This window comes from Pristis pectinata, chromosome 7 (genome assembly GCF_009764475.1).
Source record: "Pristis pectinata isolate sPriPec2 chromosome 7, sPriPec2.1.pri, whole genome shotgun sequence".
Taxonomy (NCBI): domain Eukaryota; kingdom Metazoa; phylum Chordata; class Chondrichthyes; order Rhinopristiformes; family Pristidae; genus Pristis; species Pristis pectinata.
In genome coordinates, this window is record NC_067411.1 from 2,646,166 (window position 1) to 2,662,149 (window position 15,984).

The 15,984-nt window shown below is 56.4% G+C and overlaps 2 protein-coding genes across 2 annotated transcripts; one reads left to right on the top strand and one right to left on the bottom strand.

Moving 5' to 3' along the window:
• Window positions 1-904: 904 nt before the first annotated feature.
• On the bottom strand, window positions 905-13,484 carry LOC127572833 (prostaglandin E2 receptor EP4 subtype-like). Its single transcript, XM_052020490.1, has 2 exons — window positions 12,684-13,484; window positions 905-1,738 (listed from the first exon to the last, which is right to left on the bottom strand). Exons 1-2 carry the CDS (start codon window positions 13,476-13,478, stop codon window positions 1,244-1,246), a joined length of 1,290 nt encoding a protein of 429 aa, XP_051876450.1. The 5' UTR covers window positions 13,479-13,484; the 3' UTR covers window positions 905-1,243.
• LOC127572477 (uncharacterized) lies at window positions 13,477-14,169 on the top strand. Its single transcript, XM_052019802.1, has 2 exons — window positions 13,477-13,803; window positions 13,843-14,169. The coding sequence occupies exons 1-2, from the start codon at window positions 13,477-13,479 to the stop codon at window positions 14,167-14,169; spliced, it is 654 nt and encodes a 217-aa protein (XP_051875762.1).
• The last annotated feature ends 1,815 nt before the right edge of the window (window positions 14,170-15,984 follow it).

A 15,984-nucleotide genomic window follows, 5' to 3' on the forward strand; every position in this document is an offset into this window, starting at 1 on the left:
GCTCATCACCCACTTTCATCCCTTCAGACTACAAGGATACCCAGATGCCTGTGGCTTTAATTCTCTGTCCCATTCCCACTCTGACCTCATCTCCTTCTGCTCCAACCTCAGCTGGAGGAGCTGCACCTCACCTTCCGACTGGGCATGTTGCAGCCTTTGGGCAATCAACACGGAATTTTGTGATTTCTGTTTGAGCCTGCTGTGACCGGGTGCTGGAAGTGATTGTGTCTGTCTGACCTCTCAGCCTTGCACAGACCCCCACTTGTTCCCCCCTCCACCTCCCCACACAATCTGTCTGTCTCAAACTATACCCAGCCCTGGTGTAGGATTGTTGACCTGAAATGTTAATGGTTTCTCCCGCCACAGATGCTGACTGATCTGCTGGGTGTTTCCAGCATTTTCTGTGAACAGTGCCCACACATATGTCCTGGATCAGTGTGTACTTTGCCCGCTGTGAGGGAACAATCACTGTGGACAAGGTCCACACACAGAAGGTGGTGTAGTCTGTGAGCTCTGGGACATCCTGCTTCAGAAACGGTCCTCCCTGTACTTATCATCCCACAACTGGCAGGGACACCGAGGTCCCCATGACCCGTGCTGGCCACATTGGCTTGGGAGAAGCTTCTGGTCTCCTAGGGGCATGTGATCTGCTCTAAGGAGCAGGTCTGGGATCCTGTCATTGGTCAGTGGTTGGGTCCTGTGGGAGGGTCAGTGATCTGGTCCCAGGGAGGGGTCAGTGATCCGGTCCCAGGGAGGGGTCAGTGATCCGGTCACAGTGGAGGGGTCAGTGAATCGGTCCCCCCCCCCACCCCACACAAGGCCCAACGAGGGAGGGGTCAGTCTGTCCCCCCCCTCCCCCCACCTCTTCCCCCCCACCCCCACACAAGTCACACCGAGGGAGGGCTCAGCCTGCGGAACATATTTAATGATTCAAAGAACCGACATCACAGTTTACAGCAAGTCGGGCGGAGGCGACGTCCGCCGGTGAAACCTTCTCATGGAGAAGAACCTTCTCGCCTCGCCCTGCACGGCAGCCTGTGTCCAGTCCCTGCCGTGGGATGGGGCCGGGCGGGGAGCACACACCCCCCGCCCACACCCCTGACCCTCTCACACCTGGGAGGGGATGTCCACCAGTCTCTGGTTACCTGGGGCTGCCTCCTCACTGTGGGTGGGGGGAGTCATTCCTGCTGCCACCCCCTGGGCACCATTCGGCCCGTCTCCTCGCTCCCTCCCCTCGGTCAGTCTAGATGCACCTCTCCGCCTGCTGCCTGGCCTGCTCGGCGGAGAGAGTCACCTGCAAGGGGCCGACCCCCCGCTTGTCCTCCAGAGGTGGCCCCGGCCCTGGGGGCATGATGGTCAGTGGCTGGACGAGCTCGGCCTGGCCCGTTCCGGCTGTCCCGGCCGCCGCCTCGGTCAGCTCCAGCGCCGTGTGCAAGGTGTGGCCGTTGGCCAGCTCCCTGGACACCAGGGATGGGGAGTGGCTGCAGAGGCCGGAGGGCCGGCGGGGGGACAGCTGGCGGAACCGCCCCGCCCGGGGGGAGCGCCGCGCTCCCAGCTGGCAGAACAGGCACTTCACCTTCTCCACCAGCTTGTTGAGCACGGTCTTACGCAGCAGGATGTAGATCCAGGGGTCCAGGATGGGGTTGATGGCAGCGATCCGGATGGCCCGCAGGTCGGGGTTCAGATCCCTGTCCTGCACCACCGGCGGCCGGTACAGCTGGTTAATGAACACCCGGATCTGCAGAGAGAGAGAGAGAGAGAGAGAGAGATGGGAGAGGGTCAGAGAGTCCGCACGGTGCAGGGCAGGGGGAGAGGGTCAGAGAGTCCGCACGGTGCAGGGCAGGGGGAGAGGGTCAGAGGGTCCGCACGGTGCAGGGCAGGGGGAGAGGGTCAGAGGATCCACACGGTGCAGGGCAGGGGGAGAGGGTCAGAGGGTCCGCACGGTGCAGGGCAGGGGGAGAGGGTCAGAGGGTCCGCACGGTGCAGGGCAGGGGGAGAGGGTCAGAGGGTCCGCACGGTGCAGGGTCAGGGAGAGAGGGTTAGAGGGTCCGCACGGTGCAGGGCAGGGGCAGAGGCAGGGGGCATTACAGGGCTGATGGGGGAGAACATTCCCGCAGGGAGGTTTCAGACACCGACCACCGAACGAACTCTCCACCACTCGCGTCAGCAACACTGCAAAGCTCCCCGTGACTCTGTGGCGGTGTTGGGTGTGGGTGTTGGGTGTGGGTGCTGGTTGTGGGTGCTGGGTGTTGGGGCAGGGTGTGGATGTTGGGTGTGGGTGCTGGGTGTGCATGTGGGTACAGGGTGTTGGGTGTGGGTGTTGGGGCTGGGTGTTGGGTGTGGGTGCTGGGTGTGCGTGTGGGTGCTGGGTGTTGGGGCAGGGTGTGGGTGTTGGGTTCTGGGTGTGGGTGCTGGGTGTATGTGTGGGTGCTGGGTGTTGGGTGTGGGCGCTGTGTTGGGTGTGGGAGCTGGGTGCTGGGTGTTGGGTGCTGGGTGTTGGGTGTGGGCGCTGTGTTGGGTGTGGGAGCTGGGTGCTGGGTGTTGGGTGCTGGGTGTTGGGTGTGGGTCTGTGTCCGTGTCTCTATCACTGACTCCAGTCTGGTTGAGGCTGGGTGCTGAGGGTGACCGTCACATAGGCTGAGCTTTGGTCCCTTTGGATCAGGTGTGGAGAGGCTGGGACTGTTCTCCCTGCAGCGAACAGGCCGGGAAGGGAAAACCTGTGCCAAACGATAAGGGACGTGGGTGGAGAGGATCATGAGAAACTTCCCCATAGCAGAGGTGTGTAAGAAGAGGGCCCAGGTTCAGGGGAAGGGGTAAGAGGTTTAGGGAAGGAATTCTGTCCCCCAGAGGGGGGTTGGAATCTGGAACATACTGCCCGAGGCAGAGATTCTCACAACATCTAACAAACACTTGAATCGGCAGGGCAGAGATGGCCAAGGACTGAATGCTGGGAAATGGGATGAGTATAGTTGGGCATTTGGTCAGCATGGACGAGTTGGGCCGAAGGGCCTATTTCCGTGCTGTGTGACTCTGTGACTGCCTTCCACTGGGGTTGGTGGCTGAGGGGAGTGCCAGGTTATGTCAGCAGTGGCCCACCCTCTGCAGGCAGCTGGGTGGGGACCTGCTGGGGGCAGAGGGTGTTGGGGGTGGGTGCCGCCATCCCAGCATGGACCCCCGCTTGGCCGAGGCCAGGGAGCTGGAGCTGAGGAGAACCACGCCTTGGATTTTGAGAGTCGCTCTTCAACGGAAGGCAAGAATGCAAGGGTTGGAGGGGTCCCTGGAGAGGTGACCAGGGAGAAGGTCCAATAACCTCCTCACACACGCAGGAGTGCCCTGGATCATCCTGTGGTGTTGGGGGTACTGAGGACAAGGTTCCAAAACTAGAGGCACAGATACAAGATAACGGAGGATGAGGAGGGACCTGATAGAGGTGTATGAGATGATGAGAGGCATTGATCGGGTGGATAGTCAGAGGCTGTTTCCCAGGGCTGAAATGGTGGCCACAAGAGGACACAGGTTTAAGGTGCTGGGGAGTAGGTATAGGGGAGATGTCAGGGGTGTTTTTTACTCAGAGAGTGGTGAGTGCGTGGAATGGGCTGCCGACAACGGTGGTGGAGGCAGATACGATAGGGTCTTTTAAGAAACTTTTGGATAGGTACATGGAGCTGAGTAAAATAGAGGGCTATGGGTAAGCCTAGTAATTTCTAGGGTAGGGACATGTTCGGCACAGCTTTGTGGGCCGAAGGGCCTGAATTGTGTTGTAGGTTTTCTATGTTTCTTTAAGAGGGGCAAGATTTAGAAGAGACCTGAGGGGTTACTTCTTTACACAGAGGGTGGGAGTACCTGGAGTGAGCTGCCAGAGGATGTGGGTACAATTGCAACATCTAAGAGGCATTTGCACAGGTACATGGAGGGGAGGGGGTTGGAGGGTTCTGGGCTGAACGTAGGCAATTGGGACTAACAGGGAGGATGCTGTGGTCAGCATGGAGCAGTTGGGCCGAAGGGCCTGTTTCCGTGCTGTATTACTCTATGACCCTGGAGCGGTGGCATGGGCTGGCAGTAATGGTGGGATAGGACAGGCCAGAGGGGCAGAGGGGGCGTCTGTTCCCATGGTCTCTGTGTCCTCAGCAGTCTGTGACTGTCTGGCTGTTCCCCGCACACACCAAGGGCCAGGAACTGGTGGGGAACCAGCCGCAGCGACGAGGTGGAGCACGTCAGGTCCCCAGCAGGTTGGTCGGCCTCTGTGGAGAGGGAGAGCTGGCGGACCCCAGGGTCAGCTCTCCACGGGCACTGTGTTCCCTGGGCATACCCCAATACCGCCGGCACAGGACCCACTGATGGTTCCGGGAGACCGAACCGGACTCTTCCTGACCCCAGGGTCACATCTGACCTTCGGACCTCCCGCGTATGATGTCACCAGGGTCATCGCCGTGTCCAGGAGCTGTGAACCGCACCACCCTCACCAGGACCACCAGGCCCTAGACCCCATCACAGCTAGGGCCCAAACATGGACCAAAGAGCTGAGTTGCAAGTGTGTGGCCCATTACTGCATCGGGGCCCTGGTAAACCTGCTCTGTGGGGATCACGTAGATGGAGTCACACCTCGCATCGAGGAAGGTGGGCGTTGGAGGTCAACCATCTGTCCTGGAACATCGCTGCAGGAGGACCTCAGGGCATGTCGGTGACCTTCCCTCGGCAAGAGGTGAGAGGGAGTTCCTGGTGGGTGAGGGGTGAAGGTGGACAGCCCGTGAGAGAGTGAAGCTTTCTGGTTTTATGAGCAAGAGGGAACAGCGCTGGTGGGATATAAACATGTTTCTAATTTGTCTCAGCCTGGTTCCAAACGGGAGCTTTGTTTTAAGGATTTGGGATTGGCTTTGGTAAACTCGACAGTCTCCAAACCTTCCGATCAGCAGGAGTGAAACCAGATCGGACAGAAGTTTGCAAACAGAATAGGGAACTGATGTGGTCAGTGGACATGGGGGGTGATGAGGAGAGGGACACTGCAAGCTCGGGACAGGTGGGTGGTTCTGGAGACTTCCTACTGATGAAGGTGCATTTAAGGTGAGAGGGGGAAAGTTCAAAGGAGATGTGTGGGGCAAGTTTTTTACACAGAGAGAGGTGGGTGCCTGGAATGTGCTGCCAGGGGTGGGGGTGGAGGCAAATACAATAAGAGGTGTTTAGGAGGCTGTTAGATATACACATTAATATGCGGGGAATGGAGGGATATGGATCACGTGCAGGCAGAGGGGACTTAACTCCCTTCGGCCCAACTGGTTCATGCTGACCAAGATGCTCATCCAAGCTAGTCCCACTTGCCTGCGTTTGGCCCCTATCCTTCAAAACCTTTCCTATCCATGTACCTGTCCAAATGCTTTTTAAATGTTGTTAATGTACCTGCTTCAACCACTTCCCCTGGCAGCTCGTTCCATAAACAGACCACCCTCTGGGTGAAAATGTTGCCCCTAAGGTTACTATTATATCTCTCCCCACTCACCCTAAACCTGTGCCCTTTAGTTCTTGATTCCCCAACCCTGGGGAAAAGACTGTGCGCATTCACCCTATCTCTGCCCCTTCTGATTTTATACAACTCCATAAAATCTCCCCTCATTCTCCAACCTGCTCAACCTCTCTCCATAACTCAGGCCCTCGAGTCCCAGCAACATCCTCGTAAATCTCCTCTGCACTCTTTCCAGCTTAACGACATCTTTCATCAGACCAAAGCTGAACACGATATTCCAAATGCAGCCTCACCAACGCCTTGTACAACTGCAACATAACATCCCAACTTCTGTACTCAGTGCCCTGACTGATGAAGGCCAATGTGCCAAAAGCCTTCTTCACCACCCTGTCTACCTGTGACGCCACTTTCAGGGAACCATGTACCTGTACTCCATGGTCCCTCTGTTCTACAACACTCCCCAGGGCCCTACCGTTCACTGTGAAAGTCCTGCCTTCATCTGTCTTCCTAAAATGCCACACATTGCACTTTTCCGAATTAAACTCCATTTGCCATTCCTCGCCCACTGACCCAGCTGATCACGATCTCCCTGTACATCCTGAATCATCTTCACTGTCAATGACACCACCTATTTTAGCATCATCTGCAAACTTACTAACCCTGCCTTGTACATTCTCATCCGAATCATTGATATCAATGACAAACAGCAATGGACCCAGCACCGACCCTGGGGAGCACCACTAGTCACAGGCCTCCAGTCCAAAAAACAACCTTCCACCATCGCCCTTTGCTTCCTACCATCAAGTCAATTGTGTATCCAATTAGCCGGATCTCCCTGGATCCCATGCACTATAACTTTTCAGAGCAGCCTACCATGTGGAACCCTATCAAAGGCCTTACTGAAGTCCATATAAACCACATCTACTACCCTGCCCTCATCGACCTTCTTGATCACCTCATCAAAAAACTCAATCAAATTCATGAGACATGATCTCCCACGCACTAAGCCGTGCTGACTACCCCTAATTGATCCCTGTTGTTCCAAATGCTTTTATATCTTATTCCTCATAATCCCCTCCAGCAACTTACCCACCACAGATGTTAGGCTCACTGGTCTATAGTTCCCAGGTTTTTCTGTGCAGCCCTTCTTAAGTAAAGGCACAACATTGCCACCCTCCAGTCTTCTGTCGCTAACGATGATGCAGTTTGGTTTGGTTTAATGACTAATTTAATGCGGCTTGTGTGTGGCACAGATATTGTGGGCCGAATGTCTGTTCCTGTCCTGATCTATGTTCTAAGTGCTAAGACAAGGGAGACAGGCAGAGGGTTGGGCCCATCCACATTCAGGGGCTGGCAAGACAGGGGGCAGGGATCCAGGGTCGGTACTGACCTGGGGTGGGAGGCAGTGATGGTGTGCAGATGTGTTCAGAAGCTCATCTCGGGCCAGATGTGGCCCGTGGCACACAAACATCTGGGTGGAGCTTGGAGTTAGGGAGGGGTGTCTGTTAAAGTGGGAACGGCCTGGCTCCCGTCTCCAAGGTAGCAGCTGGAGAGTATTGTGGCTCTGACCAGCAGGGTTGGGGCAGTGGGTCCCCTCCAGGAGTTACAGGAAGACAGGGGTGAATCGGGGAGGGTACGGCATGTGGGGAAGGGAATGGGGTCAGGTGGAGGGTAACATGGAGCACGACAGGTCATCCACTGGGACAAAACAGACAAAGGAGGAATAGTTTTGAAGTTGGAAGATTTGTCACAGAGTCAGAGAGAGAGAGAGAGAGAGAGAGAGCACAGGACCAGGCCCTTCGGCCCATCGGCTCAATGCCAGCCGTCCATGGGAGGGGCATACATTAAAGGAGATGTGTGGGCAAGTGTTTTACCCAGAGTGGTGGGTGCCTGGAACAGGCTGCCGGGGGGGTGGTGGAGTCAGGTACGAAAGAGGTGTTCAGAGGCTGTTAGACACATGAATATGCAGGGAATAGAGGGATATGGATCATGTGCAGGCAGAAATTTAAGGTGGAGGAAGTTATGGGGGATGTCAGGGGTAAGTTTTTTTACACAGAGAGTGGTGGGTGCGTGGAACGCACTGCTGGCAGAGGTTGTGAGGGCAGATACATTAAGATAAGATCAGATTTCTTTATTAGTCACACGTACATCGAAACACACAGTGCAATGCATCTTTTGCATAGAGTGTTCTGGGGGCAGCCCGCAAGTGTCACCAGGCTTCTGGCGCCAACGTAGCATGCCCACAACTTCCTAACCCGTACGTCTTTGGAATGTGGGAGGAAACCGGAGCATTCGGAGGAAACCCACGCAGACACGGGGAGAACGTACAAGCTCCTTACAGACAGCGGCGGGAATTGAACCCAGTCGCTGGCAATGTAAAAGCGTTACACTAACCGCTGCACTACATTTAAAAGACTCTTAGATAGCCACGTGAATGATAGAGAAATGGGGGGGCTATGTGGGAGGGAAGGGTCAGAAAGTGCTGCTGAGCTAAAAGATCAGTGGCAATCCCACATCTGGCTTGAGGACCTCCAACTGCAGATGTTTTCTTCCCCAGCTGGGAGAAGGGTAGGACGGAGCTGATGGACTCTGGCCAGGCTGAGCTGATGGTAGCGCCCTGCCCACAGCTGTGCCGGACTGGGTAGCCTGTAGCTCCTCTGACCCCGGATACGTGTTCACGGCTGGGAATGTCAACAGCAGTCCCATCCTGGACACGGCAATGGAGGGAGGTCACGAGGACCCCTGAGCATTCCAGGAGATCTCTGCCTGTCACCTGCACAACTGCTTACAACATTTCACCTCATGTCTGCAGAAGGACTTGGACAGGTTGGGAGAATGGGCAAGGAAGTGACAGATGGAACACAGCGTGGGGAAGTGTGGGGTTATGCACTTTGGTAGAAGGAATAAAGGCGTAGACAGCTTTCTAAATGGGGAGTGAATTCAGAAATTGGAGACGCAAAGGGACTTGGGAGTCCCAGTGCAGGATTCCCTAAAGGTTAACGTGCAGGTTGAGTCGGTGGTGAGGAAGGCAAATGCAATGTTAGCATTCATTTCAAGAGGACTAGAATATAAAAGCAAGGATGTAATGCTGAGGCTTTATAAGGCGTTGGTCAGACCACATCTGGAGTATTGTGAGCAGTTTTGGGCCCCATATCTAAGGAAGGATGTGCTGGCATTGGAGAGGGTCCAGAGGAGGTTTACAAGAATGATCCCCGGAATGAAAGGGTTAATGTATGAGGAGCATTTGATGTCTCTGGGCCTGTACTCACTGGAGTTTGGAAGGATGAGGGGGGATCTCATTGAAACCTACTGAATATTGAAAGGCCTGGATAGAGTGGGTGTGGAGAGGGATGTTTCCAGTAGTGGGAGAGTCTAGGACCAGAGGGCACAGCCTCAGAATAGAAGGACGAGCCTTTAGAACAGAGATGAGGAGGAATTTCTTTAGCCAGAGGGCGGTGACTCTGTGGAATTCATTGCCACAGACAGCTGTGGAGGCCAAGTCATTAGGTATATTTAAAGTGGAGGTTGATAGGTTCTTGAATAGTGAGGGTGTCAAAGGTTACGGGGAGAAGGCAGGAGAATGGGGTTGAGAGGAGAAAATAAATCAGCCAGGATCGAACGGCAGAGCAGACTTGATGGTCCAAATGGCCTAATTCTGTTCCTATGTCTTATGGTCTCATTTCTCTCTTAAATGGGAGACCTCTTATTATTCGGCTGACACAGTGGCGCAGCGGCTAGAGCCGCTGCCTCACAGCTCCAGAGACCCGGGTTCAAACCTGACCTCTGGCGCTGCCTGTGTGGAGTTTGCATGTTCTCCCTGTGACTTTCCCCCGTGGGTTTCCCCCAGGTGCTCCGGTTCCCTCCCACATCCCAACGACGTGGTGAATTGGCTGCTGTAAATTGACGCCAGTATGTGGGAGAAGAATCACAGGGAAATCTATGGGAATGTATGAGAGTGGATGAGCTGCTGGGATACAGGGAAATGAGACAGGGAATGAGACTGATGGGATTGCTCCCCTGGGAGCTGGCATGGACCTGAAGGGCCAAATGGCCTCCAGTGTCATGAGAAACAGTGGTCCCCAGTTCTAGATTCACCCACAGGAGGGAACATTCCCCCCACCCCATCAACACCCCCTCAGGATAACACTGCCCCCACTGAGTGTGCCACAGAAACAAGCCTTTCGGCCCAACTCATCTGTACCGGACCAGGATGTTTATCTAAACTTGTCCCACCTGCCTGTGCTTGGCTCCCTCTAAACCCTCCCTATCCATGGACCTGTCCAAGTGTCTTTTAAACATTGTTAATGTACCTGCCTCAACCACTTCCTCTGGCAGCTCGTTCCACATACGACCACCCTCTGGGTGAAGAAGCTGCCCCTCAGGCTCCCTTTAAATCTCTCCCCTCTCACCTTAAACCTGTGCCCTCTAGTTCTTGATTCCCCAACCCTGGGAAAAAGACTGTGTACATTCACCCTGTCTGTGTCCCTCATGATTTTATACACCTCTATAAGATCTCCCCTCATTCTCCTACGCTCCAGAGAATAAAGTCCCAGCCTGCCCAACCTCTCTCCATAATTCAGGCCCCCGAATCCTGGCAACATCCGCGTAAATCTGTGAGGGCTTCTGTGTCTTCGGTGACGTTACATTCTCTGTCCAATCTCTCCCTATAACTCAGGCTGTGGACCCGTGAAGGTGCAGGGGTGTCTGCAGGGGGGAGTGACGGACACTGGGAGCACTGTCGGTGGGTGTGACCCTGCCCACAGTGGGTGACGGACACTGGGAGCACTGTCGGTGGGTGACGGACACTGGGAGCGCTGTGCTACTGGATCACTGCCAGCCCTGCCAGCTTTGTATCTGAACAACTCCTGGTTGGTCTGCAGGTGGCGACCGGCTCCCATAAACACTCATAGCTCCCTGCAACACCTCTCACCACGAACCACTCACCCTCACAGTGAACCAGCACAGCACTTGTCTCTGACTTTTTTGCACTAATGTCTTGTTTTACAGTCTTTCTTCTTCACCGTCTTGTATAATGCGTGTGTGATTCACGGTCCGTGTGTTGTCTGTACCCACGTACCTATTATGCTGCTGTGAGCAACCTTTTCCCTGTATCTGTACCTCACCTTGTGCACGTGACAATAGACTCGACTTGGATGGTTGGCAGCCCAAGGGACCCAGGAGAGGGAGCGTCCCCAGCCAGCTGGTGTGAGCAGGGCGGGAGATGGAGTTGGAATGTTCTCCAAGGACCAGAGCAGGGCTGCGTGGAGATTGTTGGAGGGATGCACGGAGACTGGGCGTTCAGCTCCTTCAGAGCAGCAGAACACGTCAACCCTGTCGGTGTGATCCTGACTCTTCCTGAGAAATAAAAGCAGGAGTGGACCATATGGGTGACACGTGCGGCAGGTAGTGCTGCTGTGTCCCAGCTCCAGAGACCTGGGTTCGATCCCAACCTCCAGCGCTGTCTGTGTGGAGCTTCCACGTCCTTCCTGTGACCGCATGGGTTTCCCCTGGGTGCTCTGATTCCTTCCCACGTCCCAGAGGCATGCGGGGTCGGTGGGTTAAGTGTTGGCTGTAACTTGACCCGAGTGGGGGTTGGGGGGGGGGTGGTGGTGAGTGGGAAAAGCAGTGAAGAGGGCTGATGTGTGTTTGTGTGAGAGGGATTAAGCTGCAGGGCTGTGGGAATAAGGAGGAGGAATGGGGGCTTGGAACAGATAGAACAGTACAGCACAGTACAGGCCCTTCAGCCCACCATGTTGTGCCAACCTATATAAACCTCCTCCATGATCAATCTAACCCTACCCTCCTGCACAGCCCATAACCCTGCATTTTTCTTACATCCATGTTCGTATCTCAAAGTCTTTTAAATGTGCCTATTGTATCAGCCTCTCCCACCACCCCCGGCAGTGTATTCCAGGCACCCACCACTCTCTGTGTAAAGGACCTACCTCTGACATCTCCCCTGAACTTTCCTCCTCTGACCTTAAACTGATGTCCTCTGGTATTGGCCATCGTTGGGGCCTAGGTCACAGTGAGATAACCTCCAGGAGGAAACGTCCTCCCTCCCCCCGGCCCAACACCACCCCTCCACCATTCAACAAGACCCCCAAACCATCCTCCTGCACTGTCTCCATGCCCTTCAACACTGAGATACCCACAAAATGATCTCTGCTCCGAATGAACCCAGTGACTGAGCCTCACACCCCACGAGGCATAGACTCCAAAGGGTCACCACCCTCTGAGTGAAGAAACTTCCCTGAGCAGCCGAGCCCTGGTTCTGAGTCAGTGACTCCTGGTCCTGCACCCCTCGGTCAGGGGAATCACCCTCCCTGCCCCCAGCCTGCCCAGCCCTGTGAGTGTTCTGTAACATTTGATGAGATCAGCTCTTTCTGCAGTGAAGTACAGTCCCACTTTACCCAACTCTCCCTAAACCACTCCTGGAACGGTCGGGTGAGTCTGAGTCACAGGGAGGCCCTTTGGCCCACTGAGTCTGTGCTGACCATCAACAATACTAATCCTGCACAGTTCCTATTTCATTCTCCCCACATTCCCATCCACTCCCCCCAGATTCCACCCCTAATCCACACACTGGGGGTGATGCACAACAGCCAATTAACCCACCAACCCCACACGTCTTTGGGACTCACGCGGTCACAGGGAGAACATGGAGACTCCACACAGACAGTGCCCAAAGTCAGGATCGAACTTGGGTCTCTGGAGCTGGGAGTTGATGGCTCTACCAGTACATGCCCATATCTCCTTCCCTAGGTAAGGAGACCCTAAATGGGAGACCCCCAGGCAGAGTGGTGCAGGGTGGCTGCGTTAGACTGTGTAGGATGGACACTGAACACCATGGGTGGAGTGGGTTACTCCAGAGGTGGGTTACGTGGTGTAGGACGGACAGTGACCACCAGCGGTGTGGTGGGTTAGACTGACAACCAGCGGAGGGTGGGGTGGGTTACTTCAAGGGTGGGGTGGGTACCACCAGGGGTGAGGTGAGGTGGACCCTGTAGCACAGACACTGACCACCAGGGGTGAGGTGGGTTACTCCAGGGGTGGGGTGGGGTGGACTCTGCAGCACAGACACTGACCACCAGGGGCGGGTGGGGTGGGTTACATGGTGTAGGATGGACACTGACCACCTGGGGTGGGGTGGGTACCAGCAGGGGAGGGTGAGGTGGGTTACTCCAGGGGTGGGTGAGGTGGACCCCGCAGCACAGACACTCACCACCAGCGGGCTGGAGCAGATGAGGACCACGGCCGAGGTGGCGATCAGCAGGATGACCATCTGGATCTCGGCGCCGGCCAGCCGTCGGAAGCTGCTGCGGTGGCGGGGCAGCGCCGGCCGGGGCCCGGGACCCAGCGAGGTGCGGCGCATGAACTGGCGGTGCATGCGGATCAGGGCGCCGCACACCAGCACATTGCACACCACGGTCACCAGGATGAGGAAGGAGTTGAAGCCGGCGTACATGTAGGAGTAGGCGGCGTGCCGAGTGTGGTTAGTCCGCCAGTCGATGAAGCACCAGGTCTGGGGGAACTGTTTGACGGTCCGGCCGAGGCCGCAGGAGGGCAGGGCGCAGAACAGGGTGTTGGCCGCGTAGATGGTGAAGAGGGTGAGGCCGGCCAGCCGCTTGTCCATGTAGTGGTTGTAGAAGTAGGCGTGGTTGATGGCCAGGTAGCGCTCCAGGGACATGGCACAGATGATGCTGAGGCCAGCCGTGCCGAAGAAGAGCAGGACGAAGGAGGCGTACTCACACAAGGCGCTGTCCCCGGGCCAGGTGCCCCGCAGGTAGGTGACGATGGTGATGGGGCTCACCAGGCAGGTGCCCAGAAGGTCGGTGACGGCCAGCCCGCACACCAGCGTGTAGAAGGTGGTCTCCTTCTGCTCCCGGCGGCTCTTGGACAACACCACGATGGCCACCAGGTTGCCCACCACCCCGAAGACGAACATGACGGTGGGGATGAGGGGGGAACGCACCCCCTCCCAGCGAGCCACGGCCAGGGTGGTGTGGTTGGACATCATGCCTCAAGGGTGCGGGGCGGCGCGGGGCGGCGGGGCATCGGTGGCCGCCCCCCCGGGGGCGGGAGGGGGGTCCGGGCTCCCTCCTCAGGCCCGCCGCTCCCTCTTCACCTGGTCGGTCAGCATGTCACCCGCGGGCTCCCCCCGGGAACAGCTCGGAGTCTCCCTCAGCCGCTCTCCTCCGGGTCAGCTGAAATCGTCCTGTGCCCTCCCTGTGGGATCCTCCTGTGCCGGGACCCTCCTGGGCCTGGGATCCTTCTATGCTAGGGTGTGGGATCCTCCTGTGCCGTTACTCACTGTGTCCGGACTGTGGGATCCTCCTGTGCAGGTTCTCACTGTGTCCGGACTGTGGGATCCTCCTGTGCAGGTTCTCACTGTATCCGGGCTGTGGGATCCTCCTGTGCCGGTTCTCACGATGTCCGGGCTGTGGGATCCTCCTGTGCCGGTTCTCACGGTTCCGGGCTGTGGGATCCTCCTGTGCCGGTACTCACGGTGTCCGGGCTGTGGGATCCTCCTGTACCGCGCTGCCTCCGCTCTGCTCGCCGGGCCGCTGGGACTGAGTCTGTGCTGTGGTTCCTGGACCGATCGTGAACCGGTCCCGCCCCCACAGCGCCAGGTCCCAGAACCGCCCTCCCCACCATGTGCAGAGACCGCCCTCACACAATCTGCACAGTCTGCCAGCTCACACTATTAGTATTACAAGCCTGATAAACACTGCCCCAGTCCCAGGACAGCGACCATACATGTCAGACACAGAGTGAAGCTCCCTCTACACCGTCCCATCACACACTCCCAGGGTCAGATACAGGGTGAAGCTCCCTCCACACCATCCCGTCACACACTCCTGGGGTCAGATACAGAGTGAAGCTCCCTCTACACCGTCCCGTCACACACTCCCGGGGTCAGACACAGAGTGAAGCTCCCTCTACACCGTCCCATCACACACTCCCGGGGTCAGACACAGGGTGAAGCTCCCTCTACGCGGTCCCATCACACACTCCCGGGGTCAGACACAGAGTGAAGCTCCCTCTACACCGTCCCATCACACACTCCCGGGATCAGACACAGAGTGAAGCTCCCTCTACACCGTCCCATCACACACTCCCGGGGTCAGACACAAGGTGAAGCTCCCTCTCCACCGTCTTCCTTGCTGTGGACACTGTCCACACAACCCTGACCTTACTCCCACCCTGAGTCCCCTCCACACCCCATGCTGGGCTGTCCCATGATTCACTGGGGCACAAGGGAGCAGGACCTCTGAACTTTGACACACCCATACCCTATGGGGCCCCAGACCTGGACACGGGTGTGGTGGGCTGGTTCTTATCCACATTCGGGAGCAGGGCCATCCCCTGTTGCCCTTGGACTGAGGAGTTGTTGGGCCACTGCAGAGGGCAGTTCAGAGATGACCACATTGGGGAGTCTGGATCACACAGGCCGGACTGGGCAAGGAGTGCCGAGCTCAGAGGGTGCAGGACTGGGGGCTTTGAGTTTGCTGTGATCACTTCTGTGGGGAGAGGTTGTATTGTGGAGGGTCGTGGCTGTCACGTGACAACACTGCCCCTACCTGGTTGGAAGACACACCACTGTCAATCAAGGTTTGGCTCCACCCCACCCATCAGTGCACGCCTGACCATTGGCCCCTTTAAGCACCTTTGTACTTGGCCTCAGGCCATTGGCCTGTTTCAACTACCTGGGCTAGACCGCCAGCCCTCCAGCACTATAAAGAGTGCCGCATGTGCGTGGTTCTCTCTCTTTTGTCTCCGAGGGATGCCTTGTCGGTAAGCTGTGCACTGTTTGGTGGAGTTAGGAGCTTCTGCTTCATTCCAGGCCGAGGAACCGTAACGGCGCTGGCGAAATTAGTTAATATCCCTGGTAGCATAGAACCGTGCCTGCCCTGAGTCAAGGGGTGGCAGGTAGCATATTTTCCCTTGATTGTTTGTACCCAGTTCGTTCTGTGTGTCTGTGTGTGTGTGTCTGTGTGTGTGTGTCTGTGTGTGTGTGTGTGTCTGTGTGTGTGTGTCTGTGTGTCTGTCTGTGTGTCTGTCTGTGTGTGTGTCTGTCTGTGTGTGTGTCTGTCTGTGTGTGTGTATATCTTACCCTTGTTGCAATGTCCCCACGCTCGCTATCACCGGGGTGTGTGTGTGTGTTGCCCCGTTACCGTTTCCCGCGTTTGTCTTTGTAAATAAAACCCTTCCTTGCCAGACTGTTGTTCAGAGTCCTTTACTTTTGAGATCCTCCGAATCTGTTCCCTTCACTCACAACAGAGGTTGGGAAATGGTGGGGGAATGGGCGATGGGCAGAGGGTTATTGGGGTCTGGAGTGTGAGGGGGTGGTTTTGAGGAATGTTATAGCTGGGCAGTGGGATGTTACACAGTGACAGAGTCACAGAGCACAGAAACAGGCCCTCAGGTCCCAGTTACATCTCTCCCCTCACCTTAAACCTCCGCCCTCTAGTCCTTGATTCCCCAACCCTGGGAAACAGACTGAGTGCATTCACCCTGTCTAT

Bases quoted from the DNA above. Each gene is read 5' to 3' on its own strand.
- LOC127572477 (XM_052019802.1), top strand. From the start codon at position 13,477: ATGCCTCAAGGGTGCGGGGCGGCGCGGGGCGGCGGGGCATCGGTGGCC. The intron at 13,804-13,842 runs GTTCTCACTGTG...CCTCCTGTGCAG, and splicing joins TGTGGGATCCTCCTGTGCAG to GTTCTCACTGTATCCGGGCT.
- LOC127572833 (XM_052020490.1), bottom strand. From the start codon at position 13,478: ATGATGTCCAACCACACCACCCTGGCCGTGGCTCGCTGGGAGGGGGTG. The intron at 1,739-12,683 runs GTGAGTGTCTGT...CTCTCTCTGCAG, and splicing joins TCTGCTCCAGCCCGCTGGTG to ATCCGGGTGTTCATTAACCA.